Source organism: Pinus tabuliformis, chromosome X (genome assembly GCF_031772625.1).
Source record: "Pinus tabuliformis cultivar Carrire ecotype Pingquan chromosome X, CPIR1, whole genome shotgun sequence".
Classification (NCBI taxonomy): domain Eukaryota; kingdom Viridiplantae; phylum Streptophyta; class Pinopsida; order Pinales; family Pinaceae; genus Pinus; species Pinus tabuliformis.
Genome location: NC_142308.1, coordinates 1,459,848,172 through 1,459,862,651, shown reverse-complemented (window position 1 = coordinate 1,459,862,651; position 14,480 = coordinate 1,459,848,172). Strand labels below are relative to the sequence as shown.

Below are 14,480 nucleotides of genomic sequence, written 5' to 3'. Positions count from 1 at the left end.
CCAGCTCATCTGTGCTGATGTGTTGGAGCCTTATTGCTCCTCGTTGTACCATATCCTGAATAAAGTGGTACTTGATATCAATGTGCTTGGAGTGGTCGTGGAACACGAGATTCTCTGAAAGGCGAATCCCACTCTGGTTGTCGCAAAAGATCACAGTGGTATCGAGCATGTGCTCAAATAGCTCGCTGAAGAGCTTCCTTAACCAAATTGCTTCACAACAGGCCATATTCGCAGCAATGTATTTGACCTCGACGGTGCTTAAAGCAACTGATTTCTGCTTCCTGTTCCTCCAAGATATTGAAGCAGACCCCAAAGAGAAGCAACACGTAGATGTGCTCTTACGATCCACCACACTGCCAACCCAGTCAACATTTGTATATCCATGTAGCCTCAAATTCCTGATAGTGTATCTCAGTCCATAGTGGATTGTGCCCCGAAGATATGTCAAGAGATTCTTAGTAGCAATCCAATGAATGTGATGAGGCTCAACCATAAATTGACTCAACGTGTTCACAATGAAGCATATCTCAGGACAGGAGTTTACCAAGAACATCAGCCCCCCCACAAGTTGTCGATACTCGGAAGGGTTCGCTAATGCGGGCCCAACAACACTTCCACATTGCTTCTTGAAGTCGAGTTCCATCGGAGTAGACACGGACTTGCAATCCACCATCTCACATCTCTCAAGCAACTTCACAATGTATTTTCCTTGAGAAAGGAAAATCTCACCTGGATTTTGCCAAACTCTAGCCCGAGGAAATAGTGCATCAGCCCTAGGTACTTCATCTCGATTTTGGAAGCCAACTCTCTCTTGCATTGGTGAATGAGAGGGTCATCATCTGTCAGAAAGAAATCATCCACATAAAGGACCAAAATGAGAGGCCTATCCTTTTCAACCTTGAAGTATAGGTTCGGGTCAGCTTCGCTCCTTATAAATCCCAGCTTCATAAGATAGCTATCAATCCTTTCAACATGGTTTCAAAGCTAAGGTGACTAACTCAAGGAAGGGCATCTTATCAAGGGACACACAAGGATCAAATCTCAAGGAAGGCATCAAAGCAAAGACTGTCTTGAAGTCAAAAGAAGCGTCATGACCCTAGATCAAAGAAGTCTACAAAGAAGTATCAAGATCATCATCAAGAGGAAGAAGGCCAAAACCCTACATCTAATCAAGTTAAAGTGTTTTGAAAACTAAACATCGAAAATAAGCTAGATCAAAAAGCGATTAACTACCTTCATCAAGGAGAAGTTTTCTATCATCATCAACATTAAGGAAGCAACAAGAAGAAGGAGCATCCTATCAAGTAAGTATATTGTCCACATTTGAATCTATCAAAATGTCTTTTTGCAAGAAAAGCAACAAATTGGTTGGGGCTTCAAACTATCTTGCATGGAAGAAAATGACAGATCTGAATCCCATTGAAAATGAGGTTATGGAAGATGTCAAAGGTTCTATCACTAAACCAAGAAAGGAAGATGCTTAAGTTCTTGACAAGTATATGAAAGGGGAAGTTAGGGCTCAAAGGATTCTCATAGAATCCATGAAGGATCCCCTCATCCCATATGTATATAAACTCGAAACTTCAAAAGAAATGTATGACAAACTAGTAGAGTTGTATTCTGTAAGCACTACTGGAGAAGTGATCTCATTAAGGCAAGAATTCTACAAGTTGAAGATGTCAAGGGAAGATGGAATAGCCTCATACTTTATGAAGATAACTGAGATCCGGGATCAACTACAGGATCTGGGAGAAGTCATGTTTGATAGAGAAATGAGTACAGTTGTATTAAATGCACTACCGGAGGAGTGGGGTAACTTTACTTCAAGTATTTATGGGAAAAAAGAAGCTACTCCATTCCAGGATCTATGGTCATTGTGCAAGATTGAAGAATCTACACTAAAGACCAAATCTGATCTGGGAGCAGGTGAGCAAAATCAAGATTATGCTGCGATGACAAAAAGAAAGGGACGATTTGGATAGTTTGGTCCTCAGAAAAAGAAGAACAAGGCTAAAATACAATGCTATGGGTGTCAGGAATATGGGCACTATAGGATAGATTGTCCTAAGCTCAAGAAGGACAATAACAAAAGAGAAAGAGAAGAAGCCCACATCACCAAGGAAGTGGAGGAAGCTGAAAAGAAGAAATCCAAGAAGGAGGAAGTAATAGATCTCCACTATTGAGATAGTCTTCCTCACATAAGTTCTTTTCAAGTTCCTAAGTCTTCTAAGATATGGCTATCATGATTCACTAAGTAAATAATGGGATGCATCAAGGCATCATAGAAGCATTGAAAGCAAGAGCTCGGGACATCATCATAGAGAAGCATGAAAGACGGTTAGAATCTATGGAAGTCAAGGATATAGCTCTTGGGAATCTCATTGAAAACACAAGTGGCAAGGTCATCTAGTACGAGGTTCATCATACATCTGTCAAATGGAAACATTTGCTGATGGGGATACTTTAGATCCTCAAGATTCTCTGATGGAATATTCATTGAAAGGTTCACCAATCAAGAGGGGAAGCAAGTGTTTCATCAAGAATTCCAAACTTGTGGAATTCATGGGATGATGGTATGATGACATAAAAGTGAAGCAAATCAAGGGATTGAAGCTCTTTCAATCAAAGAAGCTGTTGCAGGAAGTCTGGATGACCCAAAGGAAAAATGAGGTATGTGTGCTTACTTTTGATATTGTGGAAGTCATGTCATATGGTTGCAGATATCATGCTTTATCCTAAGAGCATGATCGAAAGAAAGGATCTCCTCCCTCAAAGGGATGTAGGAATGCATGGGTCACACATAACTAGATGAAATCAACATAATATGTCTTCATATGAAGTATGAGGTGGTTGACTACAATTGAGGAACTCTTATTGGAATCTCATGGAAATGAAATGTGTGAAGAAAGGAAGGAAGAGATCGTGGAATATGCAACCATGGTAAAGGAAATCAACATCCAATAAACCAAGAAGATTTGACTAGGATATCTCCATGGAAGATATGAAGACTCTGATGGAGTCTGAAAAAGAAAGAGACCCTTGACAATATATATCTTTGGGAGAAGTGTCGATATCTATGCAAGATGCTGATGCAAACTAGAAGATGTCATGATGAAAGACCATCTCAAAGGTAATGTTGATTCCTTTATTTTTGAACAAATATATGGATGGGTTTATGTAGGGCTGTCGAGGGAAGATCTATGGGTGTCTTCCACCACCAATGCACATGTAGTAGGACGAAAGATCCTTAAGTAAACATGGCATGAAGAAAGCAACATGGCATGAAGGAAGACCAGATATGGATTGATGGATCACTTTCTGATGATGATATGGCTAACTCATGGATAAAAGTGATGGATGATCAGTGCCCTTGTAGAAGTCCCAAACATGAAGACTCCTAGATAACGAAAAGAAGTTCATGACATCGTGAAGAGGAGTTCTTAAAGTTGTTGTGACGCTGCATCGACAAAGAGCGTAGTTGCTTCTTTAGGCCTCCTTGAAGAGCAAAGTTCCCAAATATTAATCATATTGACTCCACTCTTCCCAATAGCCAAGCACTAGTCCTAGATCCTTGGTAATCACATTAACTTAACGAAATATCATTCTTTCACCTCTTTTCTTCGTCCCCTAAGGATAAGGAGATTTTTTAGGGCTTAGTGCGAAATTTAAGGGAGGAGGAATTTTAGGATTTCGTCTAAATAAGTTTCTTTGTTTATGTCTTCTCTAGGCATCCTCTAGTTTTGAACGAATTCCAACAGTGGAATTTCAAATAAATTGATACCCTAGCTATCACACCAAGAGGGAACCCTTGAAGCTGTTTTGACTTGGGAATTTATTGAAGGTTTGCACTTTGTAGTTCATCATTCAAAACCTTTTCTTTTAGCTATAGGTGATCATTGGATGGGCCTCTACCACAGTATATCTCTCAACCTTTGGTATCTTATAGTATTTCTCTCAATGGGTTTTTCGTAGAACGTCACCCTAGCTTCTCTCATTGCTCACACTTTAATTAAATCTTTCCATTGAATGAGCCATCCTTACCTCACTTTGAAGCCTAGTATAAACACATAAATCACAAGTGAGGGATTTTGGAAGTTTTGATCTTAGGCATTCATCATTTTTGAATATTCATAAACCCGAGGTTATCCTTCCCTCAAGCCTTTCTTAGAGAGCCTTTCTTTTGCTTCTAAAACAAGCAACATATTATCTAAGCCTCTCCTTTGAATGGGCTTTGGAAATCACATTGTGCATCGTCATTGACCTCATCATTCTAGTGATTTTCACCATACCGGGTCTCCTCCCATCAGTGAAAGTTTGTAAAGAGCAGGGGATATCAACCAAGGTGATAGTGGGTCCTTGCTCCGTTGTTGCCACTTGATCTAGTAGTGGTCCCTTTGGAACCCCTCTTAGGACCCTTGCTAAATTGAGCGGTAACAAGGATGAAGGATTGTAATTGGTCAAGTTGCAGGCTCATTGTACATATAGCTAGATGATTGTGAGAAAGATTAAGAATGCATGTTCCAAGTAACTTTTGGGTTGGATTCGTATAATCTTGTAAGAAAAGTTGGTTATAAATTATGCATAATGAATCTTTCATTTGGTTATATGATGCCTATGAAGATGAATTTGACTTACTCAAGAATGGATAAAATGCTAAGAACTTTCTCGCTAGAATATATTTATTAATAATCAATATCTAGTATAATCTCTAGAAGAGAATGGTAACTTGGTAATCAAGTTCGATCCTTGAGCACTCTGATGCATGAAGAATCGTATAGAGATGGACCTTGAAGATGTTGATGATGAGAAAGTTGCCACAATAACGTAAGTCTAATGTCAATATTTATTGTTGGTTATCTGGTTAACATATTGTTTTGCTACCTGGAAGGATGTTGCAGGATGACGGTTGTGGCAAGTTCAACTGTGTGAATGGAATGTATATAGAATGTTGAGGGAAGCTCAATATTTGGTACCTAGCAACTCTGAAGTCAAGAAGCGATCATCTTGGGATTGAAAGGTAGCAGTGCAAGAAGATAACCCGAAGGTCAAATGAGATCACTTTCTTGAGGAAGCTATGATTAACTGGAAACTCGAGAAGGCTCAATATAATGCGCTCATTGAAAACGACAAGATGAAAATGATCTATTAATAACTTGGAATCTGTCATAAGATCAAAGGAAGATGGCTCCATGATACCTCAGAAAGAAGAAAATTCGATACAATGAGATGTAAAGGAAAGAGGGAGTCATGCAGCTATGAAGACAAGCTATAAGGCTTGTGATGGTGACTTCCCAAAAATTATAAGGAAGTCTGGAATCTCCTCTAGGTTTGAGAGGGAGTAAAGGAGTCTCCTTAAATAGGAGCAAGGATCTATTCTCAAGTTAAAAAGAGAGGGATATCCTCTCTGATTGAGAGGAAGTGATGTTGAACATCACATGTGCATTCTTCGCCTCATGTGTCAAGTAGTTGACCAGGACTAACAATCGTAATTCTAAGTGAAGGCCTTGGAGAGAGAGTGGTAGAGGATTGGATAAGCATTTGTGCTTTCCTTGAGGATAGAACATCCAAGAAAGGAAAGGGACCAACACACTTTGAGGATGTGATAGGTATCCAAGATAAGAGTGGGCGAAGAGGATTGATATTCTTTGAGTATTCAGGGTTTTGAAATCCAAGATAAGAATAGTCCTAAAAGGACATACCTTGTGGACATTCGGATAGGGTATGTGCCTTGTAGAGGTAGTGAGGTATCACATGTAAAGCCTCCCAACATAATGCTCTTTATTAAAGTAAAGCTTGTCTAGATAGGCCTCAAAGATAGTGTTGGTTGATCATAATATTGATGCTCATAGTTGGCTTATCAATCTGACTTTTTTTATGAGAACTTTTCAAAAGGAGTATTGTCCCTGTATTGGCTGGAAAATTATGAATACCTCCCTAGTTAATAGGGAGTGTTGAAGAATGTAACTAGTTTCGATCGTCATAATTGTCATTTGATTGAAGTCATGATCTAATTCTTATGTATCTATCAAAAGAAGAAGGAAAGTGTTGTAAAGAACAAAAAAAAAATTATTTGTGAAGCATGTGTTTCATGCTCAAGTTATTTGTCACTAGGTCAGGCATCCATTGAATGCTCCTAGGGTTCGTCATGAGTTAAGAGTCTCATATTGTAAAAGGCCCTTGCGGGCACTTATATGAAGAAAAATAAAATTATTTTGAATTTGGAATTGTCTAGAAAGCTCCAAAATACCAAGTCAGCTAGCCAAGAAGAACTCGGCCTTGTGAGGGCTATTCGAGCTTGAAGAAAGGCTATATAAAGGAGAGCTTTGACCTCATTTGTGGATATGACAAGCATACACATTTTTGGTTCGAACTGCAATGAAGGAGAAGTGTGAAAGTCCTAGCAAACAAGGAAGAAGGTTAGCGAACAATGAGGAAGCCCTAAGAGGAGTGCGAAGGTCTGAAATTTAGCTTTTTGTTGTTCATATGTGGGAGTACCCTAGGGTTTCTAGGATTACCTCGGGTCTGAATTGCCGGAAGTGGTGTAGGTTGTGTTGGCATGGACAAAAGGCTAGAAGTGCCTTCATTTTAGAGGGATCTTGCCTCGCTACCCTTGGAGATTTTTGTCTTGTATTTTGAAAGGAAGTTTGGCTGGTTGACTTGGTCCTTGGAGACAACTATGATTTAGGGTCTGGTCTTGGAAGTCTCCTTTGAAGTTGATTCTATAAGAAGAGAAGTTCTTTTTGGGTTTTTCCTCTTGGAGGGGTTTTGCCTTGGCTTGGAGCCTATATCTTGTGTTCATGTGATCTTTATAGTTTTGGCATTTATTTGATGATAAGAACATAAGAATAATTAAGAAGATGAACATAATGTCACAAATAACTGCCAAGTAAGGAAAAGATTAATTAAAATGTTGCTCTTGTCTATTTTCCAACAGTAAGAAATATCAAAAGAAGTCTAGAAATTTGAATGTATGAAGGTAGTCTAGAAGCAACGTGGAAGCATAAAGGAAGCATTTTTCATCTTAAGGAAGGAATCTCGTCATTCATGGACATCATCTTCAAAGAAGGTCAAAATAGTAGTTCGTACAAAGGAAGTCAACATGAAGTAAAGTAGTATGCCTATCTTAGGAAAAGGTTCTTCATTATAGATTCATATCTTTAGAAAATGTTAAAGGAAAAGTAAGATGAATATGGATGCAGAAATATACTTGGGAACATAAGCATGATATGTCTTTGTCAAATAAGAAAGTCAGGATTCATTCATATTCTCTGATAGATAGCAGCATAACAGATAGGCAGATCAAAGATTGATCATCATGGTCTCTTGAAGAATATGAGGAAAGAAGTAATTTTGACTTCAGAGGGAGCTAGAAGCACAAAGTGACTTGAAGAATCTTACAGTTTGGAGCAGCATCACCTATGTGGCAACTCTGATGACATCATAATGTTTGGGATATGGTATGAATTCCGAAAGAGTATATAGCAGAAGTGTGTACACTATAGAGATAGGAAAGGCAACAATTTGATATAAGAAGTCATGAGATGGATGGTTTGTTGTTCACTTGATAATTTGATGGATTTGATACTAATCTAGGAAAAGTTCACTTTTAACAAATGGAAAGAGGGAGCTATAATTGGCTGTACTTTAGTTTGATAGGTGCTATTGTTGAGATACTACTAATGATTGGTAGTGAGGATGAAACCCTATCATGAAGAAAGGATATGTGAAGGTTATGTGATCAACGTTGAAAACATTTGGCACCCTGAATAAATACTTTGTAGAAGTATATAACAACTATCACAAGAACTTGAGAGACATTTGTTTGATGATATTGTACTGACAACAATTTGATTCGATTTGGGAGCACTTGGGTTGAGTGGACAACACTGATGATGGCTTGGAAGAGCATGGGGGCAAAATTCTATTATGAAGAAGGCATGTGCTAGCAGTTGTGAGGAAGTTTGGCTCCTTTAAAATGATAGATGAACCATCTGATGACAAAGTTGCATGAAGGTTGTCAAGTTCCAGGAATGTCCAACCTTGTTATGATATGTTACAAAAAGCAGCTCCACAACTACAACAGATCTCCTTGATCTCCACGAAAGAATATGTAGCCGATGCTTTGATGAGTATTGTGATTATGTCTCCCTGGTTGAGAGGGAGTAATGGTGGGCACTGTATTCTCCATGTGTCATGCGCTAGACCAGGATTAACAGTCGTAAGTCTAGTGAAGGAACTGGTAGGGATAATGGAGGATTGGATAAGCATATGGGACCAATACTTCTTGAGGATTGGGAATCCAAGTTAGTAGTCCCAAGGACTGATACTCTTTGAGGATTGGGAATCCAAGATAAGAGTAGTCCTAAGGAGGATTGATATTCTTTGAGGATGGGGGGAGATTTCCAAGATAAGAATAGTCCTATAAAGACATGCTTGGTGAACTTTTGGATGGGGTATGTGGTTTGAGAGTTGGTGGTCGTGGTGTCCAAATGTATGCCTCCCAACATTGTGCTCCGATCTAGTGGAGAGATGGAGCTTGTTAGTCAAGGCCTTGCTATTTTGTAATTGATACTGCAAGGTTATGATGATGATGCTTGATGATGCTTATCAATCCAAACTCTTCTTACGAGACTATTTCAATTTGAGTATTCTTGTATCCTGTTGTGTAATTATGAATACCTCCCTGGTTAAGAGGTAGTGTTGAAAAGTGTAACTAGGTTCGGTCTTCATAATTATCATTGTACTTGTATTATTATGTATTTCATGAAGAAGCAAAAGAAGAAAAAAATTATTATTATTATTATTATTTTTCAAGCATGTTCTTCATGCTTCTAGGGTTTATTGAGTCAAAAGAAAATTTGTCATGAGTCCATCTATTGTTATTATTATTATTATTAGTCAAGCATGTTCTTCATGCTTCTAGGGTTTATTGAGTCAATCTATTGTACTCAAGTCAAGTTCCATTTGGAATTTTGAAAGAAAGAGGAAAAATAATTTTATGATTCAAAATAGTTAACCTTGTCTCCACAAGACCAAGTCGGCCCTGCCTGGACAAGTCAGCTCTCGAAAGGACCTATTCGACCACCTAGATGTGTATATATACCGTGCAACTCAACCTCATTTGTTCGCTCACTCACAACTTCAATTTCTGTGCCAAGAAGAGAGAGGAAATCAACGAAAAAGTCAAGGAAGAGGAATGAAAGTCAAAGGAGAGAGAATTTTGCGACATGTGCAAAGGTTTCTGCCCTAATCTTTGTCACACATGTGAGATTTCAAATTGTTGCAAGGGCCGAAAATTATAGTGTTATTGGAGGGGCTGAAAAGCAGAGGTTGACCAGATTTGAAGAGATTTGACCATTGTTGACTTGGTTGAGGAAGGTTTGAAAGAGGGTTGACTTGGGTCGTGTTGGAGGTCTTGGTCTTGGTCTTTAGGTCTTGGATTTCTCACTTTGCTCTGATTCTATAAGAATAGAAGTTGGTTGGGTTTTCCCCCTTGTGGGGGTTTGCCCTAGTTTGGAGCCTACACCTTGCGTTCATTGTCTTTTTGTGATATTCATGTTTCATGTTTTGGTAATTGTTTGATGAAGAGAACATAATTAAAGAAATAATAAGCCTACATATATTCACAAGCAATTATCAAGAAGAGAAATCAACATAATTTGCTAGCCTATTGGTTACTCAACAGTATAGTCCAAAAAGTTCTTGTTACAACAAATAACTAGTACTATATATCATCAAAATCAATGCCTATATTGGGATCCTCTTAATGAACATCACCCACTAAGCATTAAAATAAGATGAGAAAAGCTTAGAATGTCAAATTAGGATTCTGTTTGAGTTCAAGGTGGATTTTTACTATGGTCATGATAGAGGAGTTCAACAATCCACCAACATCACGGTACATACAGGGTTTGGTCCTCTTAATTAAATGCTAGTTGCATACCCTCATACATGACAAACTGCAATGGAAACGTTGTAACCCCCCTCCAATCTTCAAATCTTGAAAACCATTAGGTTTGTTGGATTTTCAGTGGCATCTAAAATTCTACTTTCTCCATATGAAATCCAATGAGGTTGAAACCACTCTCAAACATTTTGAGTCATTTCATGGTAATGGTGACATTCTCCTTTATATTTCATTTGCATCTTTTTACTTTAAGAATTTAACATTACAATTAATAACATTAGTAGGGCCTGGACAAATCCACTTCCCAACACTTGGAATCCCTTCTACCATTTCTTAATTTGCTTTAGTTGCACTTCAATACCTTTGAGAGCTCCAAAATTGTGATTGTATTGCGCGAGAACGAGGCAATAAATCGATTTCAGGATGTTTTTTCATAGGACATGTGTCCAAATATCTAAAGGCCGGTAGGGCTCATGTCCGACACGTGTCAAGCTTGTGTCCTACAAATGGGACACGAGTCAAATTCATGTCCTACACGTGTTAGGCTCGAATCGTGTTGGACACACAAGATTCACGACATGTCGGGGGGAGGGACGTGTTTAGTGACTTAGCCGACCTTGTGCTGACCAGATACATAAGAGAGAAAATAAGTTTGTCTATATAAGGTGGAGTCCATTGCCTTTTGCTTTGATGCATCAATCTTCCTCCAATTGGTTACCATAGGTGTAGACAAGGGTCTATAGTCCAACATCCTGAATTTCTTCAAGCTCTTTAGAGTATATTTCTCTTGACCAAGGAAAATTTCCCCATTTGTTTGCCACACCTCAGAGTCCTAGAAAATAATGCATCAACCCAAAGTCCTTCATCTCAAACTCTGCTGCTAAGTCCCTCTTGCAGTCTTCTATGAGCCTTGATGACCCAATCAGAAATAGATCATCCATATACAAAACAAGAATGAGTGGTTCACCTCCAACCATAAGATATAGTAGAGATTAGCATCTGCCTCACGCTTCACAAAGCCCATCGTCTGCAAGTAGTTGTCCATATGACCATACCATGCCTTGGGAGCTTGCTTGAGCTCGTATAGTGCTCTCTTCAATCTGCATAGTGTGTCCCTGCTGTATGCCTCAAACCCCTCTGGTTGCTCGATGTACACCTCCTCTTCTATGACTCCGTTCAGGAACACTGCCTTGACATCCATCTGATAAATTTGGCATCCCATCCTGCAAGTGAGATCACTACCCTAATGGAAGTATACCTAGCTGTGGGAGCTTGCATTCGACAATAAATAATGTGGACAAATGACAATACCAGATTGTGAAGAGATAGTTTCAAATATAGTGTTTAAACTTTAAACTACCTTGTCATTTAGAAACTTTCCTAAATCCCTGATACTTGTTTTCATCCTAGATCTGTTAAGCTTTTGAGCTAGCCACAGTCCATGACTATGCAAATGAGGGCTTTTCCTTTTACTATATATAGCCAAATTTTGTGTGAAGGGTTAATACTGACATCATAAAAGGGTGGAGGGGTAGTTACTATAATGATTGGTTGTGTTCCTGTTGTGTCAGTTTAGTTGCAACTTTCTGGCATAAAAACTCTATCCCAAGGTTTGAACAATGTATTTGCTATGAAAAGTCATGTTTTTTACTTTGATGTGTAATTGCTAAACCTTATCCCCCAATTTCAGATGTGTATTGTGAAAATGCTTATTCTTGTTTGAAGCTAGGCCTTGATATGTGTGATTTCTTAGTGCCTGCAGTGCAGTTGATAAGGGAACGTACCGGTACAATGATATCAGAGTCAAATATTAATGAAGTTTGTTGCAGAGTGTTTATTAGGAGATTACTGTTGCATTGAGTCGCTAGTGGTTGTTGTAGCGAAAATGTAATACGTTTCCTTTATTCTTGCACTCCATTTTTGGTAGTCTTGCATACTCATTAATCACATATTCCGTTGCATGGATGTATTTTATGTTCGGACTTAATTTATGAAGACATTGTTGTAAATACTTTATTGTGATATAGGATAAGGCACAATCTAGCACTGTTAGGTTTAATCTCCAATTATTGGTGATTCTCACTCCATTCGTAACTTAGCATTGCAAGTCCAGTCATATTATGTAGTATAACCGTTAAGTAGGTTATAGAGGTGTTTGCATCGATGAACACTATCAATGTTTCTAAGCATGTACGCTTGTTATTATAGGCATGTATAAGTTGTAGATAGTTGGAATTTGATGGTTGATATGGGTAATTTTCTGTACAGGTGTTTTGAGTGGAATTGAAGTGGAAGTACCTCCACTGGGAGAGGCAATCCACCCTTTTGCTGTGTGCTTTTTGGTGCCTGGTGAATATACTCTTCTAGGAGCTGCAGTTATACACCAAGCAAATGAAATTCTGAGAGCTCGTGCAAGAACTGATTCAGCTCAGGAGCCCATTTTCTGCAGTGGTCCACCTTTTCGTGTACATGTTATTGGTACACTATGATATGTGTTATCAAGTGTAATGATAGGTGGAAAATTGCAAATGCATATTTTCCACTGTCACTTCTTTTGCTATTTCTCATTTTGGAAATATGATTGGCTTGATTGTTTGCCTCTTAGGTCCTTTTTCAGGCAGAAATTTTGTTACCAGGAAGAAAAGCCCATTCGTTTAAGCCTGTTCTTTAAGTTGAATTTTTCTACGCCTGAAATGCTACAGAAGACATCTCAAAAGAGCTAGTGCAGGCACAGATCCAAGAGTGTATAACCCTTGCATCTGCTCTCAAATGACTCGTTAGTCAAGTATTGGATGTGGCAAATTATTGTATGGGTCTATATTCTCTGAAATAAGTACGGAAGTGCATTGCTTATTTCAATTTCAAGTGTATTATAACATTAAATGATTGCTATCTCATTCTCAGGCTTGAACAGGAATATGTACTGTCAACAGCGTTTGTTACAATATCCAGGTTGCTTGTTCGCTGACATAAGCAATTCAGGACAGTGGCTTTCCTAGGAATATGTTAAGGATAATCTCCACGAAGCTGGGAAAATGATACAACAGGGATGGTATCTGCATTAGCAGTGCTACTTATTCCGAGCAGAATATCTGTCACCATGGATCACTTATTTTGACACAAGTAACCTGTTTTTGATTTTTGGTTGGAGCTGTAGGAAATAAAAAAGTATCTGGAAATATTACCAAACTGATTCCAGATATTATTAAAATCAGCCAAGCTGTTGTAATGGTCATATAGATATTGTACTCAAAATCCATTTGAGATCATCCAGCATGTTCAGACAATCATAGGTATTTGGATAACTATCATTTAATATTAAGTACCATGGAGTTTGTGCTTGCCAAAAAGCTGTTTTGACAATTTGATTATTTTGCAAGGACTTGAACTTCTAGTCTTTTAGGAATGTCCACTTTATTGGGTTTAGCAAGAAAATGGCCTAAATGCTAACTCAAATTTTGGAGTGCTTAGACTAAGTTCCATGTCTGAGAAATTGCTTCTGGCGTATCTTCTTGTTTTTAGAGACAAGTTTTATGTTTGATTTTACTTAGGGATGTCCAACCTTTTTGGCGGGCGGTTATGTTTTGTTGGTTGTAACGTGTCACCCATCTTATCTGCGAGAAATTTATAGCTTCTTGATTTTATATTTACACTAGAGTAACGTTAAGCATATCACTTCTAGAGTGATGGCGAATTCAATACAATTTTACATCCTCTTTGTGGAAGTTTGGATAAGAGATCTGGCCATGACAAGTTTGAAATATTTTACCACCAACTGTTATCTTGCAACCATACTTTATATTGTTCGAATGAATGATTAGTTTGTTGGAGTTGGATATCAATATCTCACTTGTTGGTTCAAACCAACACGTTGCTAATTTATGCAGTATGCCCCCCTGCTATCTTGTCACAGCAGTAGAAGCATAGGAAATGAGATCCTCCTATGCTAGCGGCTTTTTATGGTTTCATTCTAATTATCTCTGTAATAATGTTTTCAATGTTCATTCATAGGACGAGACTTTCGTTTGGGTGAATGGGTTAATTTGCAGATGATCGGATAGATCTTGAGCCTCTGCTTAAAATCTACAAGGTAAAACCAACAATGCATCTAAAATATGTGGGTGTGGTGGGAGTAAAAGCAGACACTTCGAGGATTTGAGAAGTTCCCTTAAGCGACCTTTCGAAGAGAAATCACTCTACATGTTTCTAGTTGAAGTCAATCTCCTTGTGGAAAATGACGCAATAGGAAGGGTGCCTTGATGTCAAGTTGTTTGAGAAATGGGATTATCAGATGGAAAATATTAGATGTCTAAGTTGTTTGAGAAATGTGATTATTAGGTTTTGCACAACGCTTATGAGTATTTGTTCTTTCACGAATAGTTGACATGCATTTAAAAGAAAACTTTGATTTAATTATATTATTGGTTTTCCCTTTGTTATCTGCTATGTTGCATGGGTGAGGAATAACAATAAACATTTGTAGGTGTAGCACAATAAACTATATTATATAATATTATGCAGTCGGGTTAAATTTGATGAATATTTACTCGTATTTTCTCTACTTAACCGTCAA

At 38.2% G+C, this 14,480-nt stretch overlaps 1 protein-coding gene across 2 annotated transcripts in view; it reads left to right on the top strand.

Moving 5' to 3' along the window:
• TRS120 (transport protein TRS120) overlaps positions 1-13,743 on the top strand; it is a 230,816-nt gene extending 217,073 nt beyond the window's left edge. For both annotated transcript variants that reach the window (XM_089450070.1, XM_089450071.1), the window contains one exon: positions 12,176-13,743. In XM_089450070.1, coding sequence (XP_089306196.1) covers positions 12,176-12,396 — 221 coding nt within the window. In that variant the 3' untranslated portion in view covers positions 12,397-13,743. The remainder of the gene's footprint in view (positions 1-12,175) is intronic.
• The last annotated feature ends 737 nt before the right edge of the window (positions 13,744-14,480 follow it).